The sequence below is a fragment of the Sinocyclocheilus anshuiensis genome, unplaced genomic scaffold (assembly GCF_001515605.1).
Source record: "Sinocyclocheilus anshuiensis isolate Anshui unplaced genomic scaffold, SAMN03320099.WGS_v1.1 scaffold1049, whole genome shotgun sequence".
NCBI lineage: Eukaryota > Metazoa > Chordata > Actinopteri > Cypriniformes > Cyprinidae > Sinocyclocheilus > Sinocyclocheilus anshuiensis.
In genome coordinates, this window is record NW_015557197.1 from 419,656 (window position 1) to 444,970 (window position 25,315).

At 35.5% G+C, this 25,315-nt stretch overlaps 3 protein-coding genes across 3 annotated transcripts in view; 2 read left to right on the forward strand and 1 right to left on the reverse strand.

Annotated features, from left to right (window-relative positions):
• LOC107678842 (protein EFR3 homolog B-like) overlaps positions 1–4,451 on the forward strand; it is a 31,558-nt gene extending 27,107 nt beyond the window's left edge. The window contains exons 19-23 of the mRNA XM_016474261.1: positions 337–428; positions 3,449–3,497; positions 3,641–3,747; positions 3,873–3,922; positions 4,016–4,451. Of these exons, the coding sequence (XP_016329747.1) occupies positions 337–428; positions 3,449–3,497; positions 3,641–3,747; positions 3,873–3,922; positions 4,016–4,121 (404 nt within the window). The 3' untranslated portion in view covers positions 4,122–4,451. The remainder of the gene's footprint in view (positions 1–336; positions 429–3,448; positions 3,498–3,640; positions 3,748–3,872; positions 3,923–4,015) is intronic.
• A 4,357-nt stretch (positions 4,452–8,808) lies between these two features.
• Positions 8,809–10,683, reverse strand: LOC107678841 (pro-opiomelanocortin-1-like). The gene is made up of 2 exons (XM_016474260.1): positions 10,350–10,683; positions 8,809–9,386 (listed from the first exon to the last, which is right to left on the reverse strand). The coding sequence occupies exons 1-2, from the start codon at positions 10,467–10,469 to the stop codon at positions 8,964–8,966; spliced, it is 543 nt and encodes a 180-aa protein (XP_016329746.1). The 5' UTR covers positions 10,470–10,683; the 3' UTR covers positions 8,809–8,963.
• An 11,687-nt stretch (positions 10,684–22,370) lies between these two features.
• LOC107678840 (fibrinogen-like protein 1) overlaps positions 22,371–25,315 on the forward strand; it is a gene marked incomplete at its 5' end in the record, with an annotated part of 10,361 nt that continues 7,416 nt past the window's right edge. Inside the window, 2 exons of the mRNA XM_016474259.1 lie at positions 22,371–22,806; positions 24,886–25,023. Coding sequence (XP_016329745.1) covers positions 22,371–22,806; positions 24,886–25,023 — 574 coding nt within the window. The remainder of the gene's footprint in view (positions 22,807–24,885; positions 25,024–25,315) is intronic.

A 25,315-nucleotide genomic window follows, 5' to 3' on the forward strand; every position in this document is an offset into this window, starting at 1 on the left:
AATCAATGCAATTCTTATTGTAGATAAGCAGATACTCAAGCTGTAGCCAATGCAATCAAGGCATTTGCATTGCAGATTAACTGATTAGCTTTAGTCTGATTAGCTTTAGTCTAAAGTTGTTTCTGCTTATTATGCCGAGTTCACACTGCACGATTTTCAAACTCGTCAGATCGCCGTTGTTTTCACACTGCGTGACTATCTGGGGTAGCATTCAGTTGCTGCTGTGTTCACATTGCACGAAAATCGGGCTAAAATCGTGCAGTGTGAACTCGGCATTAGCCGACTGACAGAGATGGATCGCATAAACAGTTGATTAATTCCACCCTCTTCCCTTAGATGAGGACCGGCTGTCAAAAAGAAAGAGCGTTGGAGAAACAATATCTCTGCAGGTGGAGGTCGAGTCCAGAAACAGTCCAGAGAAGGAGGAGGTAAATGAAAACATGAAAATATACAATCCTTACAACCAGGGCCGGCACGAGCTCAACTGCCGCTCTAGGCAAAACCCTACCGTGCCGCCCCCACTTCACATTCACAATTAAACACGATCTTTAAGATGCATGTGAAAGACTAGAGATTTTGTTTATTGGTACAGCTGCATTAAAATAAAGCAGACACGGGCGTGTTTTCTGATTATTATATATTTTTTTCCTACTGCAACGTAAAAAAATAAATTAATACAAAATAACCACTAGTATAGATGCAAAAGCAAATTAAGTGTATGTACAGGCCTGAAGTGGCCATGGGAAGATTTGGGAGAATTCCCGGTAAGCAGCTCGAACACGGAAAGCACAAGTCTCTGTAGTTCATTTTCACTAAGAGACATAGAAATCTGTTCAAACCGTGCTGTACAGCCGAAATCCCTATTCGTAGTCAGGGTGTAATTTGAACAAGCTGGGTCCGGGTCCAGCACCTCCGAATTCCGATAACCTCATTTGGCGGATCCCCCTCCTCACGCACCAATGAAAGATGAAAAGTTTGTGTCAGGGTTATTATAGTTTTGCATTTTTAAATTCGTTTTTATTTTAATATCGCTTTCCATTTTCTTTTATTAGTTTCATTAATAATTTGGTTAATTTTAGTTTAGTTTTTATTTTGTGAAAAGATTTGGGAGAATTCCCGGTAAGCAGCTCGACAAACGTTGTTCAGGACACGGAAAGCACAAGTCTCTGTAGTTCATTTTCACTAAGAGACATAGAAATCTGTTCAAGCCGTGCTCGTACAGCCGAAATCCCTATTCGTAGTCAGGGTGTAATTTGAACAAGCTGGGTCCGGGTCCAGCACCTCCGAATTCCGATAACCTCATTTGGCGGATCCCCCTCCTCACGCACCAATGAAAGATGAAAAGTTCGTGTCAGGGTTATTATAGTTTAGCATTTTTAAATTCGTTTTTATTTTAATATCGCTTTCCATTTTCTTTTATTAGTTTCATTAATAATTTGGTTAATTTTAGTTTAGTTTTTATTTTGTGAATAGATTTATAGCCTATTTAGTTTTTATACAGATTAGTTTGTTTTAATTTTAGATTTAGTAATTAAAGTTGAGCAGAATTAACAGAACACTTCCAGAGCGCAGACCAAAGACATTTTAATTTAAGCTTATTGACGCAAACCTCTAGCGACACAAAATTAAAGCATGCTGAGATTGAGTAGAAAACGATTATTTATTTTTGATTATTATTATTATTTAGGTGTTCAATAGCTGCTGTTGGTTTCATTTCGTTTTCGTTTTTCATTTATTTTGACATTTTTCTTTTTGACCAAAGAAATGCAAGTCGGCGGCACTGAGAACTACTCTCACCTAAAGAGAATGCAAAATATCTGCGCTCATTACAAACACTGGGTTGTTATACAAATACTACCCAAACACAAAAAAAATGTTGCAATAAAATAACCATGATTTTAGAGTATATGTGCATACTATAAAAGCAACTGATGCAAGCTGGTAATCAAGTGGGTCCACTAAATGATTGCGCGAATGCTCCATTACCTCTCCATCCTCTGATCACTTGCCGGTGTTGTGCCGAATTCTGCACCCCTGCCAGATTATGCACCCCCTCCTTGAAGTCGCTACCTGATTGCCTAATCCCAGCCCCCCCCCTAATCCCCACCCCCATGATTTTAGAGTATATGTGCATACTATAAAAGCAACTGATGCAAGCTGGTAATCAAGTGGGTCCACTAAATGATTGCGCGAATGCTCCATTACCTCTCCATCCTCTGATCACTTGCCGGTGTTGTGCCGAATTCTGCACCCCTGCCAGATTATGCACCCCCTCGTTGAAGTCGCTACCTGATTGCCTAATCCCAACCCTGCCCCTAATCCTAACCCCTCCCCCACACCAACTCCTAAACCTACCAATACTAGGGGGTGCATAATCTGGCAGGGTGCAAATTTCGGCTCTACACCGGATCCATCACCCCGCTTTATTCCGGGACCTCGCAATTTACAAATGAAACACTGTTCGTAGCGTTATAAATGATAAAAGCTAAATATCTAGGCTACCTGGCTAAAAAAAAAACTAATCACGTATTTTTTATTTTTTTGGGATGTACGGGGGTGTATGTATGTGTTTGGATGTACGTGGATGAACATGCCTATCTAATAGATTACACCAGGGGTGCCCAACCCTGTTCCTGGAGATCTACCTTCCTGCAAAGATCAGATAAAACCCTGATCAAACACAACTGGGCACCCCTGGATTACACTATACACTTGGTCCACCTGTGTCTCCCCCACGCTTTCTCTCACAGTAGGCTATAATCTTACCTTTCAGAAGCGCGTGTCTGGCTTTAAAACTCATCAGACATCACCAGTAGCAAAAGTAATTCATGTCCGGATAGTTTTATTCATTTTGATGACATTTATGGAAGTAGGCTACATGAGGGCGTTTTGCATGTGATATTGATGCCGCTCAGGTGGGGCACAGCGCGGAAGCGGCATTACTATGTATGAAGCTTAATTTACAATTTACAAAAGTAAGTTAATTTACAGTTAGAATAACTAAGGGGTGATAACTTGTTGATATGAGTGCAATAATTCCAAAGATGCCCAAAAATGCCCAAAAGATAAACTAAAATCTCTGTCCTTTATGCCGCCCTGACTGTGCTGCCGCCCTAGGCGGCTGCCTAGTTCGCCTATATGCACGCACCGGCCCTGCTTACAACCCACATTTGGTGTGTTTAAGACATTACAGCACTTTTATAAACATTTTTTACTCGTGAGAAGAAACATTTTATTACAGGACTTGGTTTAAAGATGGAAATGTATGTATTTACATTTGATTATAAATTTTATATTAATATAATAATAATATATTAGAATGTTATAATAATATATTTACAGTATTTTTATTTATTACCTTTATGGATGTCCCCACAGTAAGGTTTTATCAGATATAGTTGAATTATGGGAACAGTATTGTTCTGATGTTTGTTTTCTTTCCCTACAGAGAACACCAGCTGAAGAAATCACATTTGAAACACTAAAAAACGCCATCGGTAGGTTGATTTAATGAGAATTGAAACTGTCCCCGCAGATATTTCCAGAACCTGCATGCAATCGGATGTAATCTGCATGCAATTATTGCTTTGTTAACTTCTCTGTTAGCTGAACGGTGTTAAAGTATGTGTGTATTCTCCAGTGGATAGTGTAGGCATGGAGGAACAGGAGAAGGAACACAGGAGACAGGTGGTTGAGAAGTTCCAGAAGGCCCCCTTTGAGGAAATAGCTGCCCACTGTGGTGCCAGAGTAAGTTAACTTGTAGCACTTTTCATTTTATTTCATGAAAATGTATGCCGTTGTTGTCTTCTCCCACACTGATCAGCTCAATATTGTAATTTAGGGCTAATATTTGTTCTTCTGTTTCCTCCCAGGCTACAATGCTGCAGAGCAAACTTAATCAAATCTTTGAAATCACGATCAGGTAGGTTGCAGCACGGCTCATTTCAAACGTCAGCCATCTCGGAAAGATGTTTGTGCTGATAAATCTTATCTTTTCACTTTTTCTGGTTTGCAGGCCTCCTCCCAGTCCATCTGGAACCATCACATCAAGTTACGGCCAAACCCAGAGTCGCTCTGTCCCCGTTTATGAGATGAAGTTCCCGGACTTGTGCGTTTACTAGTGCAGCTCAACTCAGGATTCAGGAACCTTCAGTAGCAGCCAGAGGTGCAGAGAGCTGGAGGGTTTTAAGTATGAAATTATCTTTTGATGTTTTGTAATACAGGAAAACTAAGTGGTCAGCCCTCCTCTATATTATATTATAAACCTCATCGCTGTCTGCAAGGTGACTGTAGACAGTTCACCCATTGAACTACTACTGAAAGGATTTTGAACATTTGGATTCCTGATTTAGGTTCAGTACACGTTCAGTTTTCCGTATTTACAAATATTTTCCACATATTCGTTGATACTCTGCACTTCTATAATAAAATCAGCTAAGATAAATATGCATTTGCAGCAAAAATCCAAATGAACAGAGGTTCAAAAGAAAGAAATAATATATTTTGAATAAACAAAACTTTCCTAACTTCAGTACCATTAAGATTTTTTTACATTGTGACATTATTTTCATGACAGTCAAACATAAAAATAGTTAAATTGTAAATTATTTACACATTAGGAATTATGTCTTTAATTATGCTTATTGTAATGCTGATTTCACTTAAAATCATTGCATTACAGTTATTGTTTATTGTAATATAATAAAACTACAGGAATTGCACATTTTTTACAGTACAAATTACAACATTAAATTTATATTAAATTAAAAAAACGTATTACAGTATTAAGACTTTGAGGATAGTTTTGAATTGTCATAAAAATAATGTGATAATGTCAAAAAAATAATGCTCATAAATAGGTTTCATGTTAATGTGGTCATTAATTTGACCATATTTCTGTTAGATTCACCTTTATTCTTTTTAAAGTGGAGTTTCATAGTTCTATATTGAGGAAAAAGGGGAAACTGTCATCTCATACATTTTGACAAATCAAACAATTTACCTTTCTACCTAAGTGCAATCAGTATCAATGAAGCTCATTTGTTGCACAACATATCTCTCAAACGATTTTCACTTGGTGCTCATTTCTGTTCAGTAGTTTGAGTCTTTAGTAAATGAACTTTTTATTGGTAGTTTATGTTTTTCACAGCAATCTGCATTCTGTAGATATCTGGCGTTCAGATCACTGGAGGTGATGTCTGTCTTCTGCTTGTGTTTACGTTGTAAGCACAGTTGTTTCTAATTGGTGTTAAGGAGCTCCGGTGCTGAAGGAACTATTTAATTAGCACTTTTTAAATGTATCTAACCATACTCATTTGCTTAGCGTCTGTAGCCTGCTACGTTGTGCTTATTTTTGAATGCTTCAATCAGTATCAATGAAGCTCATTTGTTGCACAACATATCTCTCAAACGATATTCACTTGGTGCTCATTTCTGTTCAGTAGTTTGAGTCTTTAGTAAATGAACTTTTTATTGGTAGTTTATGTTTATCACAGCAATCTGCATTCTGTAGATATCTGGCGTTCAGATCACTGGAGGTGATGTCTGTCTTCTGCTTGTGTTTACGTTGTAAGCACAGTTGTTTCTAATTGGTGTTAAGGAGCTCCGGTGCTGAAGGAACTATTTAATTAGCACTTTTTAAATGTATCTAACCATACTCATTTGCTTAGCGTCTGTAGCCTGCTACGTTGTGCTTATTTTTGAATGCTTCTGCACAGTCTTGTGGCATGTGACAATTTTTTTTATTTTTATTTTGTAAGCACAAGTATCATTTTTTTATTGTGTATATAAGGTTACGAACAAGATTTCTAAATATATGTAAGTCATTTTTTATTTGTTTTAGATTGCTCTGGTTTAGCTCAGTGTGTATGTGTGTGCATTTAAGCAGCATGATGTCTCCATTTTAAAAGAGTTTGCGAAACTTATAATGGCAGATTTGTTTTTGTGATTGACTGCTAGCTTCAGGGTTCAGAGACAAATGAAGAAAAAACAGTCCATCAGGAACGGCAGCATTGCCGTGCATCACACTCCTGGTCAAACGTTATTCTTTTTTAAAGTCCCAGCTGTGTCGTTTGAATTACATGATGCTCTACAAATATTCCAGATCATGCAGAGACTGGTATTTCAGTGCTGATCTGTGTCTTTACATACAGTAGAATATTTAAAGGATAATATACAGCCGGGGGTTTATTTTGCAGTTTTGACCATCTGACTGTACATTATCCTGCTTAGTACACAGCTGCTTACCAAATAAATAAATATATGGACATAACACTTTAATCTTATGTTGAAATTATTCATCTTATTTGTCGATTAGCTTACTTGTGTATCTGCTAAGCAAAATAGTCCATTATAGCATAGAAAACAGTCTGCATATAGCAACAAGACAAGCAGTGCAACAATATTAATTTATATATTATTTTTAATCTGCAATCCAAGTTATTCTTTGTTTTGGACTAGTTGGCTAACATTTAACAAGTCTTCCACTATTTTAATTTCTGTCTCATCCAGCTCATTGTTCTTCCAATTTTTTAAAATTAATTTTCTTGCTTAAACTGGAGGCTCCTCCAGAGCTACCTTCTATCGAATGTTTTAAAAAAGAAAGAGATTAAAAAAAATCTTGTTATGGTCAGATAGGCAGTTTTAGTGCATTATGAAAAATTGGCCAATACTCAAGAACCTATTGTAGAGACCTGTTAATAAATGAAGAATAATAATTATATTTTTCATCATTTGATGGAAAACTTCAAGCCTTTTTTTTTGGCTTTTATATTGAGGTGGTGTAAATGGTGAGATTTATTTGTTCATGTTCGGCTAACAGACATTTATGTTTTATCATTTTTTGTGTGGAATGTTTTTGTATGGCTGTGGATTTTTACAGTGCCATGAACTGAACTGCTTTGCTTTTACTAGAAGATTCATGCAACTATTATTTATGCCATCAGTTGGTGACTGCATACAGTATATGTTTTAAGTGTTACTTTACATGTTTTTTAAGACCATATAACAGGAGGCCAAGTATGACAGCAAATTAAATAAATATTAATTTGTATTACACAGATAGAGCATAGATACCAACGATAGCGATCCAACGAAAATGACCAGATACCTAAACAGTAAATGCTATAATGCCTGAAGTCAGTAGTATCTTTATCACAGAAGTAGTAGACAATTGCTGTTCTCAGTATTATTAGTATTAAATGCATTTGCTATTTAAATCTAATTATTCCCTTGAAATTAATCTGAAGTATAGCTCTTGCCCCGATAATATGACTGATATAAATGCTCAGTAATTCTGTAAATGCGTCTCACATTTCGTCAGCATTGTAGTTCAGTAATGAATTTAATGTTTGCGAGAATTAATTTCATTCATGTCTGGGCTGTGACATGTCAAAGTTAGTTATTAATTATTAATTATTCTGCAATTCAAGTGTCATTCAAGCTGGAGTCTTGAAATGGAGAGCTCTGTTCATGTGTAGCATTGATGAAATATCAGTCACAGTGTCTCCATTTGTTTTTCTAAGTTACGTTCTGTCTGGATGAAAGTTTTCCCCATGATTTGTTTGTGCTTAAACTGCAAATAGACAATAAAACATTTTCGATACAATGCAGTGTGCACATTTGACATGTTTGCCACAAAACTCTAAAAGCTTTGAAATGGGACAGTTTTTTAGACTGTTTTTAATGTATAAAGTTAGGGGTGCTGAAACAATCCAGAGGACAATTTTGTTGCTCAAAGGTTTCGTTTAGCAGAATTGATCAGATGATTTGGTCTTGGAAGAGTTTAATGAGAAATTTTTGAGCTTGTAACGAGATCTTTGACTTTCTTTTGATTGCAGACAGGCAAATTCCCAATTCCCAATTATTTTTTTTTTCAGGAGGAATATCTGAGAAGCAGAACATTTAAGCAAAAGTCTCTATTTGCTGTCCAGACAATATAATTTTTAAGAAAATATCTTATTTATTTTTATATTTTTTTTTTTCCTTGGAAAATTATCTTAATTTAAATTGTATTTATTGAAATACTAAATATAGAATTTTTAGAATACTCCAATTATTTTTGCTGGTCTTTGGTATAAATGCTCAGATACCAAAAGCCAAGAATTACTTTATGCTATGGCCAGTATTATAAATGTATTATTAAGTTATTATAAAATTATATGGTTCTGCTTGTTTTTCCTTTTAGCTCTAGATTTAAAAATGCAGTGAAAATTAAAGACAGAGTTTCTTTTTGCTTTCTTCTGTTAAAAGAAGATATTTTGAGGAATGTTGGTAACCAAACAGTTGACGGTAGCCATTGACTTTCGTACAATGACCATAGTATTAAAAAAAACTCTACAGGTTTGGAAATTCAATAATGACAGAATTTTTTAACTTTCGTGTGAACTTTTATCTGCTTCCAACATGAATCAATTCAGATCAGTCCACAAACTGGCAGTTGTTGGACTCAAGGATAAACCCAGCATCCAAACACAGAAATCCACAGCTGACAAAATTGCAAATTCATTTTAATGTATTTCATGTACAGTATATTACAGTAAAACTATCTCAGGTAGACAAATACCTGGCATTTCTGAATATGCGTACTTTTTCAATCCCAGAGGTGATAGTTATTGTGTCGAGTATATAAATGAATTGCAAATGTCAAGTAATGGGCCTTTCATAGTCACATGTGATATATCCTCCTGACTTTTATATATAAGTGATTTGGCTAGTTTGTTTCTCTTCATTCATTTTTTTCTACATCGGACAATGTTTCATGCCCTGTCTTTTTGGTTCAGCGAGTTTTTTTAAATTTTTATAATTAAGGTTACATGTTACACATTTAAATGTTTTGACACCAAAAATTCTGTCCATTCTCTCCTCTCTTAATCTCTGAACTGCTGTGCGTCTTTAACAATGACGTTTCGTATGAGCATGAGCAGGGGTTTATGGGATTGATCCGAATACGGCCTCAAGAAGCCTCAGTAGTGCTTGTCAGGTGGGGTGTTCCAGCGGAAATGGGTCATGCGATACTTCCCGTTGCTCTTTGCGTTGTTCCTCTGCTGAACGTCCAGCGTGCCGTTCTGCCCTCGTTCCACGCGGACGCTTTCCGCCGACTCCTCGGGCTCCTCCTCCTCCAGGGCGCCGCCGGTCAAGACTTTGACGGGTCGGCGTTTGCGGCCCATGGGTTTGCCCCAGCGGAAGTGCTCCATGGAGTAAGACCTCCTCTCGTCGTTGTGAGGGGCTTCTCCAGTAGCGTCTCTGAGCTCGGTTGAATCAGGAGACAGAGCCGATAAGAGCAAACCCAAACTCAGGCTCTCTTCTTCACTGTTCTGCTGTTCAGATGAAGAAGCTCTCCCGTAATTGGAGGATTCTTGCGCTGATCTGCACTGCCTGATACACTGCTGTACAGTCAGGACAGAGAACGAGAGAGGATGCAGATGCTGTTCATGAATGCAGCTTTCATTAACAACCGTTATTACATTGTACAAAGCTTAACAGATCATTTGTTTATGGTGCATTCAGATTTGATATGGTGCATTCATTACACCATAATTGGGTGAATCTCATAACAATTGTAATTATAAACCAAAGAAAGACAAACTGGTATTTCAATATTGAAATATTTATAAATTTGTGGTATTAATGTACACCTTTTATACTAATTATCTTAAATGTAGTAATGTACTTTTTTACCATAATTTATTATTATTTTTAAATGTGCATAATTATCTTAGGAAATAATGTCTTAATGCTACTAAAAACATTTTTCTTCATTTTATGTGTGCAAAATATTATTTCTTTTTTTATTGCTTTTTAATTAGATTTGAATGTCATCAACTTATTTTTAGGTTTGTGGTCTGTTTGATTGCTAATTATATAAATGTGTCTACATATGACTGCAAAGACAAAACACTATAATAACTTACTACCATTCAAAAGTTTGAGGTAAGATTTTTTAAAATAAATTAATACATTTATTCAACAAGCATGCATTCAATTGCTAAAATGGACAGTAAATGCATTTATAATGTTACAAAAGATTTCTGTTTAATATATATTTTTTTTCTTTTAAACTTTCTACTCATCATAAATCCCTAAAAATAAAATTCTATCACAGTTTCCACAAAAATCTTGAGCACCAAATCAGCATATAAGAATATTTTTTGAAGGAGCATGTGTCTATATTTAAGGACTGTATTTTAAACTTGTAAAATTGTAATGATATTTTATGATATGTATTTTAAGCTTTGGTGAGCATTAGAAACTTCTTTCAGCCGACTTCAAACTTTTAAATGGAAGTGTGCATGAGTTTAATCTTTATTATCTATTAAGTCATGTTATTATTGCCTTAAAATGAATCTTACCCGTTTTTGTTCATTAGTTTTAAGGCCCATGCAGTCTATCAAATCCAAGCAGCGGCCATCTGCATATGGACTGTGAAAACACAAGACTGCTGCAGCCAAAAGCCAGGAAGGACTGAGCATCTGAAAACAAGAAACAAGACCAGATCAGTTCTTCCGTCCCTCAGGTATCATTCGTATGACTCAGAATGGAAAGCTGAAAAGAAAACGGCTGATACTGAGCTATATATAAAGTCAAGGACGAGTTTTATTGCTCGGGTATTTTTACTTGATTTGATTGCGCTGAATGGATCAGAGTCACTCGGACTGTCCTCACACAATGACGGCGTGTGGGCAGGTCATGTACGGTTAACGAGAAACGGATGTCTCTTTAAAAAGCTTCTTTATATTAGGGCATGTATATTTAATCATTTTGTAATTGGTGACTGACTCTTCAGGATGCTTATAAGAAAGAAGGGAAGTGAACTTTGAGATTTTTATCTACTCTCTTCATTCCTTCGTACGTGACCTTTTATGGTTTTTCTGATGATGTCATGACACACACAGATCTGTGAGGTCCATTAATATCACAGCACGACGTCAGCCGCAGTGTTGCGTCAGTGATGAAAGGAAAAGCGCTGAAATAAATCAGCTGCAGTTAACAGACTCTATCTAGTATTGCAGGTTTGAGACTCGTTAGTAAGATTGTCCATGAAAGTCCACAGAAATTGGTTTTGGTATGGATGATGATGATGACTCAGTAACTCAGAATTAGTCAAAAGCCTCTGATGATCCTGTTAGATATTACACCATTTCACAGGGGGAAAAAAGTCTTCATATATTATTCTTTATAAATCAGACCAAGTGGATCAAGTTATAAGATAATAAGATCATTATTGGAGATTGTTTGATGATTTCACCATGATCATGAATATCAAATTAATTATTTTTATAATATAATAGTTTTCTTTTTTAATTTCCCCCCAGTAATTTAATATAGAATAATGCACATTATTATAGAACCATACATAAACATATGCATTTAAATGAGAAAATATATACAAAATATTTTATTTCAAATTCAGCAAATTGATTTAAGCATTACGTAATAGTAAATCATTATTACAATTAATTGTAAATAATAGTAATTTAAATATGAAATTTAAATACAACATATTTATATTTGATCATTTAAAAGAATATTAATAATAAAAACAAAAATCATCATTTAAAATCTATTATTTCACGTATTAGAGTTTTTAGATCAGATTTTTTTAAAGATCCTTCTCAAATTAATTTTAATAAATTAAAATAAATAAAAACTTTTATAAGTTTAAAAATACAAACGTATATGTTTTGTTTAAAATACAACAAAAATATTTAATTAATTAAAAATGAAATAATTAAAATAGTAATAATAATTAGTATTAATAATCATTATTGAAATCTATTATTTAAATTATTTATTAATTGAAATAATAGACAATAAATAAAATGTATTTATTTTCAATGTAATTCAATGAGGAAGTTTATAAAGCTATAGCTTTGCTTACCATAAAATGTATAGTTATAATACATAATAGTAATGAAGTTGTTTCCAATAAAATAATCAATATCTATAGTTTTTGTCTTTAATTCTGAAGTTGAATTCTGAGTCATGCATGCCATTTAATTAACTTTGTAATGTTTAATTTAAAAATTTGCATTGTTTTTTAATGTTTTTTGTTTATATATGTATATATATATATATATATTTTGACACATTTGTGACACTGTTCATAAATGAAGCTTTATAAGCAGATACAGTACTAACCAGTGATTCAATGGTTCAAATGCAAAATGATTCAAATTCTATATTCTTACCTTTCTGAATTTATAGATGAGTTCTATGGTTCTGAATCTCCTCGTTTGACTCTCTTTGGGTCTCCAGCTCTTATCAAGCTCACCTCCACTGCTCTGGGTTCGCACTTTTTTTTCCTGGCGTGTGTGAATGGATCGCTCTCTCTCTCTCTCTCTCTCTCTCTCTCTATTATTTTCTGAATGAGCTCTGCTCTCTTATATACTCACAGGTGCGTAGCAACCCCTCAAGGCTGGAAGATGATCAGGTGGGTCTGCTGAGGTGGGGAGGGGTGGCTACATTGGGGAAATTACTAATAAAAAACAAACCATTCATACTTTGTGGTCATCTTCACACCTCTGTTTTTGACACATTAAAACATCCACAGGACGCGGCAGGTGAATTATGGATCGGATGCTGCGGTTCTCTTACTCGTCTTTTGAGACACCTGGAAACTAAATAAAAAAATTAACTCAGGAGACTGAGGTGGAATGACGTAATTTCACATCACATATTCCCTGTCAATTGGAACAGCATACAAGCGGCGTGCAAATCGATCAGACTGACCAGATGTGCATTACCTTAAGTGCTTAGCTCAAGCTGAACAATTATTCTAACTTAGTTTCGCTTCTCTTTGTTTCTTCTTTTCTTAATGAAGCCCATTTATGCCCCAAGGTTCATCAGCAGCAAATGTAATTACTAACAACGGAGGAAAGCTAATGTTGTGTTGTCGTGGTAAATTGTGATAAATCAATGACTCTTTTTTTCACTCTTACTCACATTAATACACTGAAAAAGAAGAAAAGAGTGACTTTAATTCTCAGGTATTCAGGAAGAAAAAACACTTGAGACTTGAAAGTGATTAAAAACAGCATCATAGTTGCTCAAGGTCTGGTGATGCTCTTACATTTGAAGTGATTTATAAAGAGCTTTTGTAACACAAATGTAACAGTGTCCATTGTAAATATAATGGCTTGCATGTATCAGCAGCAACTAAAACCATAAAAACATTTTCATTGCTTGTAACAAAATAAACGAACTAAAATAAAATAATAAATATGAAAAACTTTATTTCAGCTAGTTTTCAAGGCAACATTTCTCATTTTGTTTTAACTTGAAGTACGAATATAACTAAAACTAATAAATACAAAATGATAAAAAAATAAAATAAAAAAAATAATAAAAGCATTTCAAAAAAGAAAGGATACACAACAAAATTACTGAAGCTTTAAATAAAAATATAATTAAAAAGAAAATATATAAATAAAATGTCATTAAAAGCATTAACAAAAATGATAGCTATCAATGACACTAAAATATCACTGGCATGTAGCGAATTCTTATATATATATATATATATATATATAAAATATACAAGACCTTCCAATAGTCAAAAGCTTATGTGCAGGTTTAGACCTTTGGAATTAGAAATATTTTGTTTCAAAAAAAAAATGAGAAAGGAGACAAAGGTCAAAAACCAACAATAGGACAGCAGAAATTCTGTGCCGTTCATACACTCTATAAAATAAATGTACTTTATTGGTATCTGGTTCCATGAAAAATCCTTTTAACTTCCATGGAATCTTTTCATTCCACAAAAGATTCATTATAGTGAAAAAAGGTTATTTAGATTATTAAATGTTCTTCACACTAAGAAAAAAAATGGTTCTTTTAAGAACTGTTCACTGAAAGGTTCTTTGGGAAATCAAAAATGGTTCTTCTATGCCTACAGTATAGCATCACTGCAAAGAATCCTTTTAGAAACTTTATTGTTATAGCATATAGCTGAAACTGTATAGCATGGTGCTTGCAACAGCAAAGTTGGGTTTGATTCCTTGAGAATGCATTGCACTGATAAAATGCAATAATTTACTTTGGATAAGCAGATGTTGCCCTTTAACTGAACTGTAGCAGATGTGCCGATGCTGCAGTGATTATATTTGGGTTCTTGTCAAAAGCAGTCGCTCACCTCGGGTCATGACAAGATCAGAATAATTAGTTAACAGGATCTCAAATGTCTCTCTCTGGAGAAGCACAGCCTCTAGAGGGCCGTACAAACACAACAAACATGATGTGTTTTATGTTGGTAAACAGAAGTCCAAACATCTGAGACAACTAGAAAATGCATTTTTTCATTACAAATTAAATTATCAAAACAAATTGTCATTAAATCCAGACTAACTAAATGTTAAAATATTCTGAAATTCATGTTCATTTTTCGGTTCAAATATTCAATGTAACAATATAACACTATAATAATATTAATATATATATATATATATTTTTTTTTTTTTTTGCAATAATTTACTTTGGATAAGCAGATGTTGCCCTTTAACTGAACTGTAGCAGATGTGCCGATGCTGCAGTGATTATATTTGGGTTCTTGTCAAAAGCAGTCGCTCACCTCGGGTCATGACAAGATCAGAATAATTAGTTAACAGGATCTCAAATGTCTCTCTCTGGAGAAGCACAGCCTCTAGAGGGCCGTACAAACACAACAAACATGATGTGTTTTATGTTCAAACAACAAAGTCCAAACATCTGAGACAACTAGAAAATGCATTTTTTCATTACAAATTAAATTATCAAAACAAATTGTCATTAAATCCAGACTAACTAAATGTTAAAATATTCTGAAATTCATGTTCATTTTTCGGTTCAAATATTCAATGTAACAATATAACACTATAATAATATTAATATATATATATATATATTTTTTTTTTTTTTTTTTTTTGTGTACATATTTGATAATGTCGAGTTATTTTGGAAGTTCACACATCAATACTGCCTTTAACTCGAAAAAGAGCTCAGTCAACCACAGACATAAGGATCAACTCAAAAAATGGCTTTTACTTTGCATCTTCGATAAACTTTCTACAATCATGGTTGGTTTGCAGTGTGTTGATTTCCATTCAATTTCATAACTGATTAAAGCAGTTTTCCAACAGATGATAGTTTGATTGAAGTTAGATGGTGAACTTGAATCAGTAGTTTGCCGTTTCAATAGCAAAAAGCTCAGCTTAAGTTCAAATAGATTCAGATTAGGTTGATAACCTTTAAGAGAAAATAACAACAAAATAAAATACTTAATTATAATCAAACATTTGACATCCTATGCATTAACAGGTCTACACAATATGCACACTCTTAAGTACACTTAATAGTACACATATGAACTAAATGTTCCAAAGAGCATCTTGTGTTTAAAAGCAAAAATCTGACCTTTTTTATTATTATTTTATTCAAACTGCAGCAAAAATATGCAATTTAAAATTTTTGAAATTCTGACAGCTTGTAAATCAATGAGATCTTTCTAATAGTATGGCAGACTGCTTACATAAAATGCACATACATATCAGTTGTCACTCTATATCTCCCAATAATAAGTCTTAGTAATATGATATTTAAATGCTTAGTTTAATAATCAAAGCTCTGTAGTTTTTATTGTCGGGGCCAACATATAATATAATGCAATACAATGATTGAGAGATGAACGAAGCAAAGTTTGTATCATGTTGATCATTTAAAGTGGTCATATGATGTTGCTAAAAAGAACATTATTTTGTGTATTTGGTGTAATGAAATGTGTTTATGCCCCGACACCCGCCATTCCCCCTCTCCTTTTTCCTCCTTTTTCTTCCGCTCCCGGAACTGTCCCTAGCGCGAGCATGCCTCCGCTAATGGCGCAGGCCCTGACGCCCGCCATTCCCCCTCTCTTTTTTCCTCCGTTTTCTTCCGCTCCCGGACCTGTCCCTAGCACGAGCATGCCTCCGCTAATGGCGCAGGCCCTGACGCCCGCTATACCCCCTCTCCTTTTTCCTCCTTTTTCTTCCTCTCCCGGAACTGTCCCTAGCACGAGCATGCCTCCGCTAATGACGCAGGCCCCGATGCCCGTCATTCCCCCTCTCTTTCCCCCTTCCTATTCCGTCCCCGGAATTGCCCCAAGCGTGAGCGTGCCTCCGCAAGCGGTTCCGGCGACTACCTTTCCACTTCCCCTCGCTCGCTCTTCCTTCTCACTTTCTTCCGCCACGCCCCTACCCACCCCTCCGAACGCCCTCGCCTTGGAACCACCCCCCGTGGCCAGCAACATCAGGACACAGATCTAGGCAGGTGCGGATGTAGATCTTTCTTCCCTTTTGTCACCAATTTCACCTTCGTCTGCAGATCGCCAAATCGACTGCGGCGGATTTTCGATGCGCATCATCCCGCAGGGCCACCCTTTCATCTGGCATCTCATCTCTCTCGCATCCTCCGCCCACGGACTAGAGGATCGAGTATCACCAACCAACTCGTGCTGCAACGAGCTCAGCTTATGGATATCCTTTCTTAAACAATGGAACGATCTTTCTTTTATAATAACTTAATTTCTTCTCCCGTCGACATTGTTATTTACTGACGCCGCCCCCTCTGTCGGTTTCGGAGGATTTTACCAAGGCCGCTGGTTTGCATCCACGTGGCCCCCCCAGCTGTTAGACTTACCACAACAGCTAAAATCCTCAGCTCTATTCGAGCTATATCCCTTAGTCGTCGCAGCCCTTCTGTGGGGTAAGGAGTGGTCCGCCACCAGCATCATTATCCACTGCGACAACGAGGCTACTGTGCACTGCATCAATAAAGGCCGTTCCCATTCACCCACCCTAATGCCTTTGTTAAGACGCCTGATTTGGATCTCGGCTTGCGACCAATTCATTGTTACTGCAAAACATATTTCTGGTTCAAAAAACCAAATAGCTGACTCTCTCTCTCGCTTTGCCTTCCAGAAATTCAGAACGTTGGCACCAGAGGCGGATCCAGTCCCAACCCCAGTACCTCCCTATTCAGAACTGATATTCCCATAAATCATCCACTGAGACCTAACCTTTACTCTGTTCATTATATGTAAGTGTGAACTCGTGAAAGGATATTTTCTCAAATATGATACAGTACGCTTTTTCTGACACAAACATAATTTGGTGCACTAACTGTGTGATTGTTCAGACGTACTGTAAGGATAGTCTGAGTGGCTGTAGTTGAGCGCCTGGATTGTCTCCCCTCTCTTTCTTCTAATCAGGAATCCAATTATAGAGGATTACAAGGATAAGATGCCCACTGTATCAGCCATCCTGCAACACATAAGGTGTAGAAAGAGAGAGCGAGGATGGCAGCATATGTCTGTATTTCCCCAGAAGACAAACACAACGTCTCCGACCACTGAAACAGGTAAAGATGAAGCCTTGTTGTCACCGTTTCCCTGTAGAGCTTACTTGCTGATGACATCTAATGGGAAATGTTACCGCTGCACGTAACAGTGTAACAGCAGTGCGTCAACAGCTTTGTAAATAGTTTGGGAAATCTCTCATGTGAGATGGTGTGATGCATGAGGTGTGGAGTAATGGGTAAATCAGACGGCTTCCAAACAAACAGATGTATTCTCTGCATTCACACTTCTAATCAAAATGTCACTTCCAAGATGTAGGATGCTTTATCAATATGATTGATTCTCAGTGTTATTCTTTTATTCGTGCTGCAGGACACGAGGCCCTCAGGCTCTCTGTAATGTGGTTTGGCATATTTAGCATTTCTCTGTTGGATCTAGTGCACTAGGCTTGGATCAGAGACACGAGGTGCTTTGGCAGACGTGATACTTCAGCATTAAAAGGTTTGCTCAAGGTGTTGGCAAAGTATGGGTCAGATCAAGGCATTGATCACCTGTTGAACTAGATTGACAGGAGAGATGGAATACATGAAAATGCATTGGTTTTGTTTCTGCATGCAGACTATATATATGACTGAAACAAAGTGTGTTATTTCCAACAATGTGTTTAATTTTGCATAGACAGTTGCCCTGTAATGTATTTGTATACTTAAAGCCACACAAAAATGTTATTGCAAATAAAACAAATATATATATTCCACAGCTTTCTTAAATATATACATTTGTGTGTGTATTTATATATACATATAAATATACACATTACACATATATTATGTAAACACAAATTGTTATTGTGGATGCAATTAATCGTGATTAATCGATTTGACAGCCCCATTTTATTTGAATAATGCTTTATTTATACATTAAACAAATGTTAATGTACTAATCATTTGTAATATATGTGTATTTACTACCATTAATAATCATTTAATCATTTTATTTGTTACATATGTGTGTGCACAGCATCATTTTCTATTTACATTTTGCTTTCAGTTTGATTTTGTAATCTAATGCAATAAATGCAGACATTTTAGGTGTGACTTTGGTGTCCAAATACTTTGTTGGGTGCATTGCACATTCAAGCTGTTTCAATGAGGTTTTAATGTATTTCCTGAATAAATGTGCCCAGATAAGGATGTTCTTGTCTGAAACGTGACACTGACTATTTTTAGCATGCCCATCCTCTTCCAGGTTAAATGCTTTCACTACTGCCGTGTTCTTGAACCTACATAAGCACATAGAAAAGTGACACGGGCCACCAAAGCTCCTTAACCTGTGCCTTAATCAGGACAACCAGGCTGACCTCTAATAAGAGCAGGGACATGCCTAAAGATGTGTTTGTGGGATTTATTTCAAATATCACATTGAGGTTTTATGACAGATCATGTTATTTTCCCCTTAAGCCTAAACCCAAGAGAGCATCTTGAGTACAATGTGGTTTTTGACAGCTGACCTATAGTTCTCTGGCACGAGTGCACTGAAATGTCGCACCATCGAGTGCTTGAAATAAATGACCTACTGTTATTATCATAGACCACGAACAATCTCGCCGAACTTTTTCGAGTGACGTCATAACTGGGTGTGGGTTGCATAATTGAATGCTTCAAATCCTTAGCTTATAACCTAGTTATATTTCTTTGAGCCCCACAAGTGGTGATTCACTGTGATTCATCTTTGAGCAAAGCACTTGAATAGGAAAGTTTGAAAAAGAACAAGAAAGTGGCTGCTAAATAATAATTCGATTTTTTACATTCAGAAGAAAATGTAAGTGGAACTTGCACATAGATTTGCTGCCATGATGTCAAAGTTGGCCTAATCATTTTTGCATGATTTTTCATGTCTCTGTGATATTCTTGTGTCTTTACCTTTATTGATCCAACAAGCAACCAATATTGATCCATAAGCAAATGAATAAATACATAAATTCTAATAAAATAGGATAATATAAATAATTATAAAATAATAAAAGAAAATAATATAAATAATAAGTAGTATATTTACGTTAAGTAAACAAATTTAAAAACTGTAAATATCTAAATAAATAATACATTCGAATAAAATATATTTAAACAATCATGAAATAACTAAGTAAATAAGACATTTTAAAGATATATATCTAAATAAATTAATAATAAATAAATTCTAATAAAATATGATAGAAAAATAAACATGAAATAAATAATTAGTATATTCATACTATATATAAATATGATATTTTAAAGATATAATAAATTATCTAAATAAATTAATAATAAAACATTTTAATAAAATATGATAGAAAAATTTACATGAAATAAAATAATTAGTATATTTATATATTTAAATATAAGACATTTTAGAAATATAATAAATATCTAAAAAAATTAATAATAAATAAATTCTAAAAAAAGATATGATAGAAAAAATAAAATTGAAATAAAATAATTGGTATTTATATATGTAAATGATAATAAATATTAAATAAATTATAATAAATAATAAATAAATTGTAATACAGCAAAAAAATATTTATTTAACACTTTGTTTGTTTGTTTGTTTACTTTTGCTGCTAATACAACACAATATTTATTTATTTATTTAGATTTTTTTTTTAATGATTTTGGTTTTGTTTTCAGGTGAATCAGAAACCGAGCATCAGAAACAGAGTCAATACAGTGACTCTGACACCTAGACAGTGTTCCTGTGTGACAAGTTCTCCTCAAGACTGGAGAGACTGGAGGTCAGAGAGCTTGTACCCTGGCCGTCTCCCCCAGGGTCCTTCCAACAAGGTGGGAAGGGGGGTCAGCCGAAGCGATCACATGGAGGGCAGGCCTCTCATGCCCCTCTTACTGGCTGTACTGTTTCTGGCAACAAGTGCAAGCGATGATGACCACTCACTGCACAAGTCCTTAACCATCTTCAAGAAATGACTAAAAACACATCTGTTCCATCCTTATTTGACCCTCTAACTCTAACACTTTCTATTCTATTTTAATTGTACTTTAATTCTACTTTATCTTTTTTTTATTTAAAAAAAAACTAACACTAGCTTTCTATTTTTTTCTATTCTATCTACTTGTTTTTCTTTTTGTGTGTGTGTGTGTATATATATATATATATATATATACTCTGCTGTAAGACCTAAATATGCCATGTAGTGACTCAAATCTTTTTGAATCTGTTCACTGAGACCACAATAAATCAAATAAATGAAACGATTTTTTAAATGTTGCATTAAATGGAGAGCGTTCAGAACGAGCCGATATACTTAACTGAACTGAATATTCCAGTGCTACATATGCCTAGAGAGGACAGTTTAGGACAAACCGATTCAGTAGTCTGATTCGAATTTCTGACGCGACTTATGATAGAGAGTTTAGGATGAACCACTATTGTATTATAGATAAGTGGTATGAACCGATTCAGTAGAATGATTTGAATTTCCGATGCTACTTACTATATGAGAGAGAGGGCCGTTTAGGACGAACCGATTCAGTAGAATGATTCAAACTTAGTTAAGAATAAGAATTCAAACTTAGTTAAGAAGATAAAAATAAGAATAATTATTAATGTTATTCTTCTGATTTTAACATTTCTCCAACACCTTATAAATGATGCATCAATAATGATGACAAATTGTATACAGTAATTGTTTATGTTTTGTAGCTATTCAATCAAATCGCTTTATTTTCACAAAAATATATTGATGTAATTTGACAGATACCATTTTTTTGAGCATGTACCATAAAAATACCATGGATGTACCATGATATGTTTTGGACATATATTATAGTCATACCATTGTGGGAAGTGGGAAGTCGTGGCCTAATGGTTAGAGAGTCGGACTCGTAACCCAAAGGTTGCGGGTTCGAGTCTCGTACCGACAGGGATTGTAGGTGGGGGGAGTGAATAACCAGCGCTCTCTCCCACCTTCAATACCACGACTGAGGTGCCCTTGAGCAAGGCACTGAACCCCCAACTGCTCCCCGGGCGCCGCAGCAAAAATGGCTGCCCACTGCTCCGGGTGTGTGTTCACGGTGTGTGTGTGTGTGTTCAGTGCTGTGTGTGTGCACTAAGGATGGGTTAAATGCAGAGCACTAATTCCTAGTATGGGTCACCATACTTGGCCACATGTCACGTCACTTTGTTTTTGGACATTAAATGAAGTACGATGGGAGTACCATGGCTTTTGGGCATTTACATAATACCATTTTTGGTATGTTGACCTGACGAACATAAAAGTGTTATAATAATACTGTGGTTTTAGGATTTGTACCATGGAAACATATACTATACACTAGTATTTTACATATACCAAGTTTGTTGGGGGGTATGGTATCATGGTACCTCCTTTGTGTTTAGGATATGTACTATGATACTACCATGTTTTTTTTTTTTTAACTACCATGGTTATCATGTTAGTACCATGGTTTTTAGACATTTACTATGTTAATACCATGGAATGTTGACACAATAATAATACTATGTTTTTGTACCATCGTAAAATGCGGTGCACTAATATTTTACATATGCCAATTTTTTTTGGACATGGTATCTTGGTTCTACCATGTTTTGGGCATTGGTTTTACCATGGTATTTTGGACATTTACCATAACAGTACCGTTTAAATAAATGTACTTGAATTTCAGTGCCATGGTATGTTTCAAAATACCATATATTGTCATCTCATGTTGTGTAGCATGGCACCACTTCAGTACTTTTTCTTTTGTAAGGGTGGTAGTACTATATTATTATTCAAAGTACTGTACCTTGGAGTACTATGTAAATATCATGGTATATCATAATCGCTGAATACCGCTGTACACAGTACTATATTATTACCATCTGATGCCATCACTAGTGCTTTGTTGTACAGTAAGTGTTCCCTTCTAGTGCTTCTGTAAATTCCTTGTCGCTCCGGCCAACTCGGCTTGACAGTTTTCAGCCTAAAGTCTCCTTGACCTGAGGTTAATGAGATTAACACTGGAGTCCTTACCGCTCTCCACGTGCCTTCATTAGTACGCACCCTTAAGCTCTTCATGCTGTTAAACGAGAGGATGATTCACACGGACAGATCCTGTCTGCCTCTCCCTCCCCTGGCCATTTATGCAAACACACACAATGTACTGCAGCCACTTCAGAAGGTCTCATTTTGCAAAAGCTGACAGGAATTGTTCTTCACATCACTTTTTTGATTGGGAGTCGTGATGTTTGTCTGTTTGGCCTTTCACAGAGTGAAGAGAAGAACCGCAATAATTCATCTATTGAGCAGCGCTTGCATGAGCTGGAGGATCATTACGCCGAGGCCACGACATTGTTGCACATCCAGGGCTCATTGGTCTATGACCTCCAGGCCCAGATTCAGAACCTCTCCCTGCTGGTGGAAAAAGTCAGACGTAACCCGGGCTGCATGATCAACATAGTCCGCACCAGCCCAATGCTCAGTGCACAGGAAGCTCTGCATCCTGGTAAGCCACATCTGGGAAATCTGGAAAAGCTTTATCTCAAAGCTGCATGATTGTTTTTTTCTTAACCAGTCAGTATGCAAAATCATGACTGGCCAGTTCCTGTCAGCTAGTTTAGAAGCCTGGTTGGGACAACATCTTGCCAGCATCCAAAACAGAATATATAAATATACTGTATATATATATATATATATATATAGTATACACAGCCAATAGAATGTGGACACCCCCTTCTAATCTCATAAAGTGCACAAGCATAGCTTTTCTTTTCTATCATGACAATTTTCTTGTGATGCTTTAAAGGGTTAGTTTACCCAAAAATGACATTTTTCATCATTTACTCATCCTCATGTCGTTTCAAGCTTTGAGTAACCTTCAAAACACAAATTAAGGTATTTTTAATGATACCTGAGATGTTTCTGTCCCTCCAATGAAAGTTCAGGTAACCAAACCTTAGAAGATCCAAAATGTTCATAAAGGCATTGTAAAATTAATCCATATGAAATGAGAGCTTAATTAGGTTAAAAAAGTTAATTTAGGCTTTTGACATCTATCTTGGATTAAATTGCTATATACAGTGTGTGTGTGTGTATATGAAGAGTTTGGTTCCAAAACGCGATAAACGCCATTTTTTTTTGCGTTTTTGAGTTTCCGCCAAAATCAGTATTGTATATGGTCGGTATTGAAAAGTCCATTTTTACGCAAAATGTGATATCCGCCAAGTTATTATTTCATGTTTTCTCCCTTTCTTTCCAAACCGCGACAAACGCCAGTCTACCTTCTCTACAGAATGTGATATATCCGCTCAACCAATCACAGCGCACCATTCCACGCACTGTAAACAGTAACAACCAATCACAGTGCACCATTCCACACATTCTAGACAGTAATGGCGGCGCTTTGAATACACCCGGCATCCTAGTTTTCCTCATCTACTTTGTACTTTGTGATCAACAAACAAACTTAGGGCTGCACGATAAATCGCATGTGATTGTCATGCGCATCTCGTCAGTAAAGCCGGTTCTGTGATTAATAGTAAATCTCCACCACGTGCTTTCAGATGGATACACAGAGCCGTAGATCACTGACTATGGTGGTCTAATGTGATATTGTTGTTCATGTTCTTGTTATAATTAATAATTAATTAATTTATAGCATTAACAAGATGACCCGTTGAATTCATTTTGGGAGCGATGACTGATTGAATGTATTTTTAGTCCAGTGCCTGTATATAAGATTAGTATTGACCAAGTTCAGAGGCTGTCATATGTGGATTAACCATGTTGTGTATTTTCAACAGTTTCAATATGAAAAATAACTTTTATATTTATTCAATGGATTTATTGCATTTTGGAAAAAATACGTGTCATGGATTTATTGCATTTTGGGGAAAAAAATAATACATTTTTATAATAAATCTTTAAAAATCAAAATCTGGATTTGAATTTTTAATGTTATTATAACCTAAAGATGCTATGTGAAAGTTTGAAACAGAAAATAGTGGTTTCCATCTTGCCACTTTCTTGGTAAAGAAAACACATTTTTACTCAAATTAATCAAAATGGATTTATAGCGTTTTGGAACCAAACGCTTCATATATAATTAATAATAATTAATATAATTTAAAAAAAAAATGTAAACAATATATTATATTCACGATTTTAGTAGAACTTGACAGAGCTTTTCTTTTCTATCATGACTTTCAGTGTTGTGAATCGTGTGGTGCAATAAAGGCATAGTTCACCCAGAAATTTACTCACAAAATTACATTCCAAACCCAAAGACTTTGGTTAATCTTTGAAACACAAATTAAGATACCAAGGTCTTATGGGTATGAGAATGAGTAAATGATGGCTGAATTTTCATTTTTTGGTGTAATACCCCTTAAGTCTTTAGCTAGTATTGAACTTTCGTCAGTTACTGGCCTGAACCAACAGAGGGTGACAAATCATAGCGCAGTTTATGAGACGTATGACCTCTTCATCATCTCATTTTTTTTAATGGGAACTGAAATTGCTTACCCTTTATACAGTATATGTTTTTTATATTATGTTAATATAGTTGCATGTGTTTTTACTCCAGAGGTGCAGCATGTCAGGAACTGCCCCATTGACTGTGCCTCCATCTACTATAATGGAGTGCGGCGCTCTGGGATCTACACCGTGGTGCCCTCACTAGGGGCCATGCCTGTGGAAGTCTACTGCGATATGGACACAGACGGTAAGAAACCACACAACACATGCAGGAATGACTGTCCAGGACTCGTCAATAAAGATAGACCCAGTGTTTTGGGTCAGCTAATGATCTTGATTATCTGTAATATATATATATATATATATATATATATATGAAGCGTTCAGATGCAAAATCCTCTAAGTGCCATCTGAAATGTTCTTCTAAAATTAGCATTTTTTTCTCAGGCTCCTATATTTATATTCAGTTATTTCATTTTAATGGGAATGAAAAGAACCTGTTCATTGCCATTAAAATGAAATTGCTGAACCTACACATA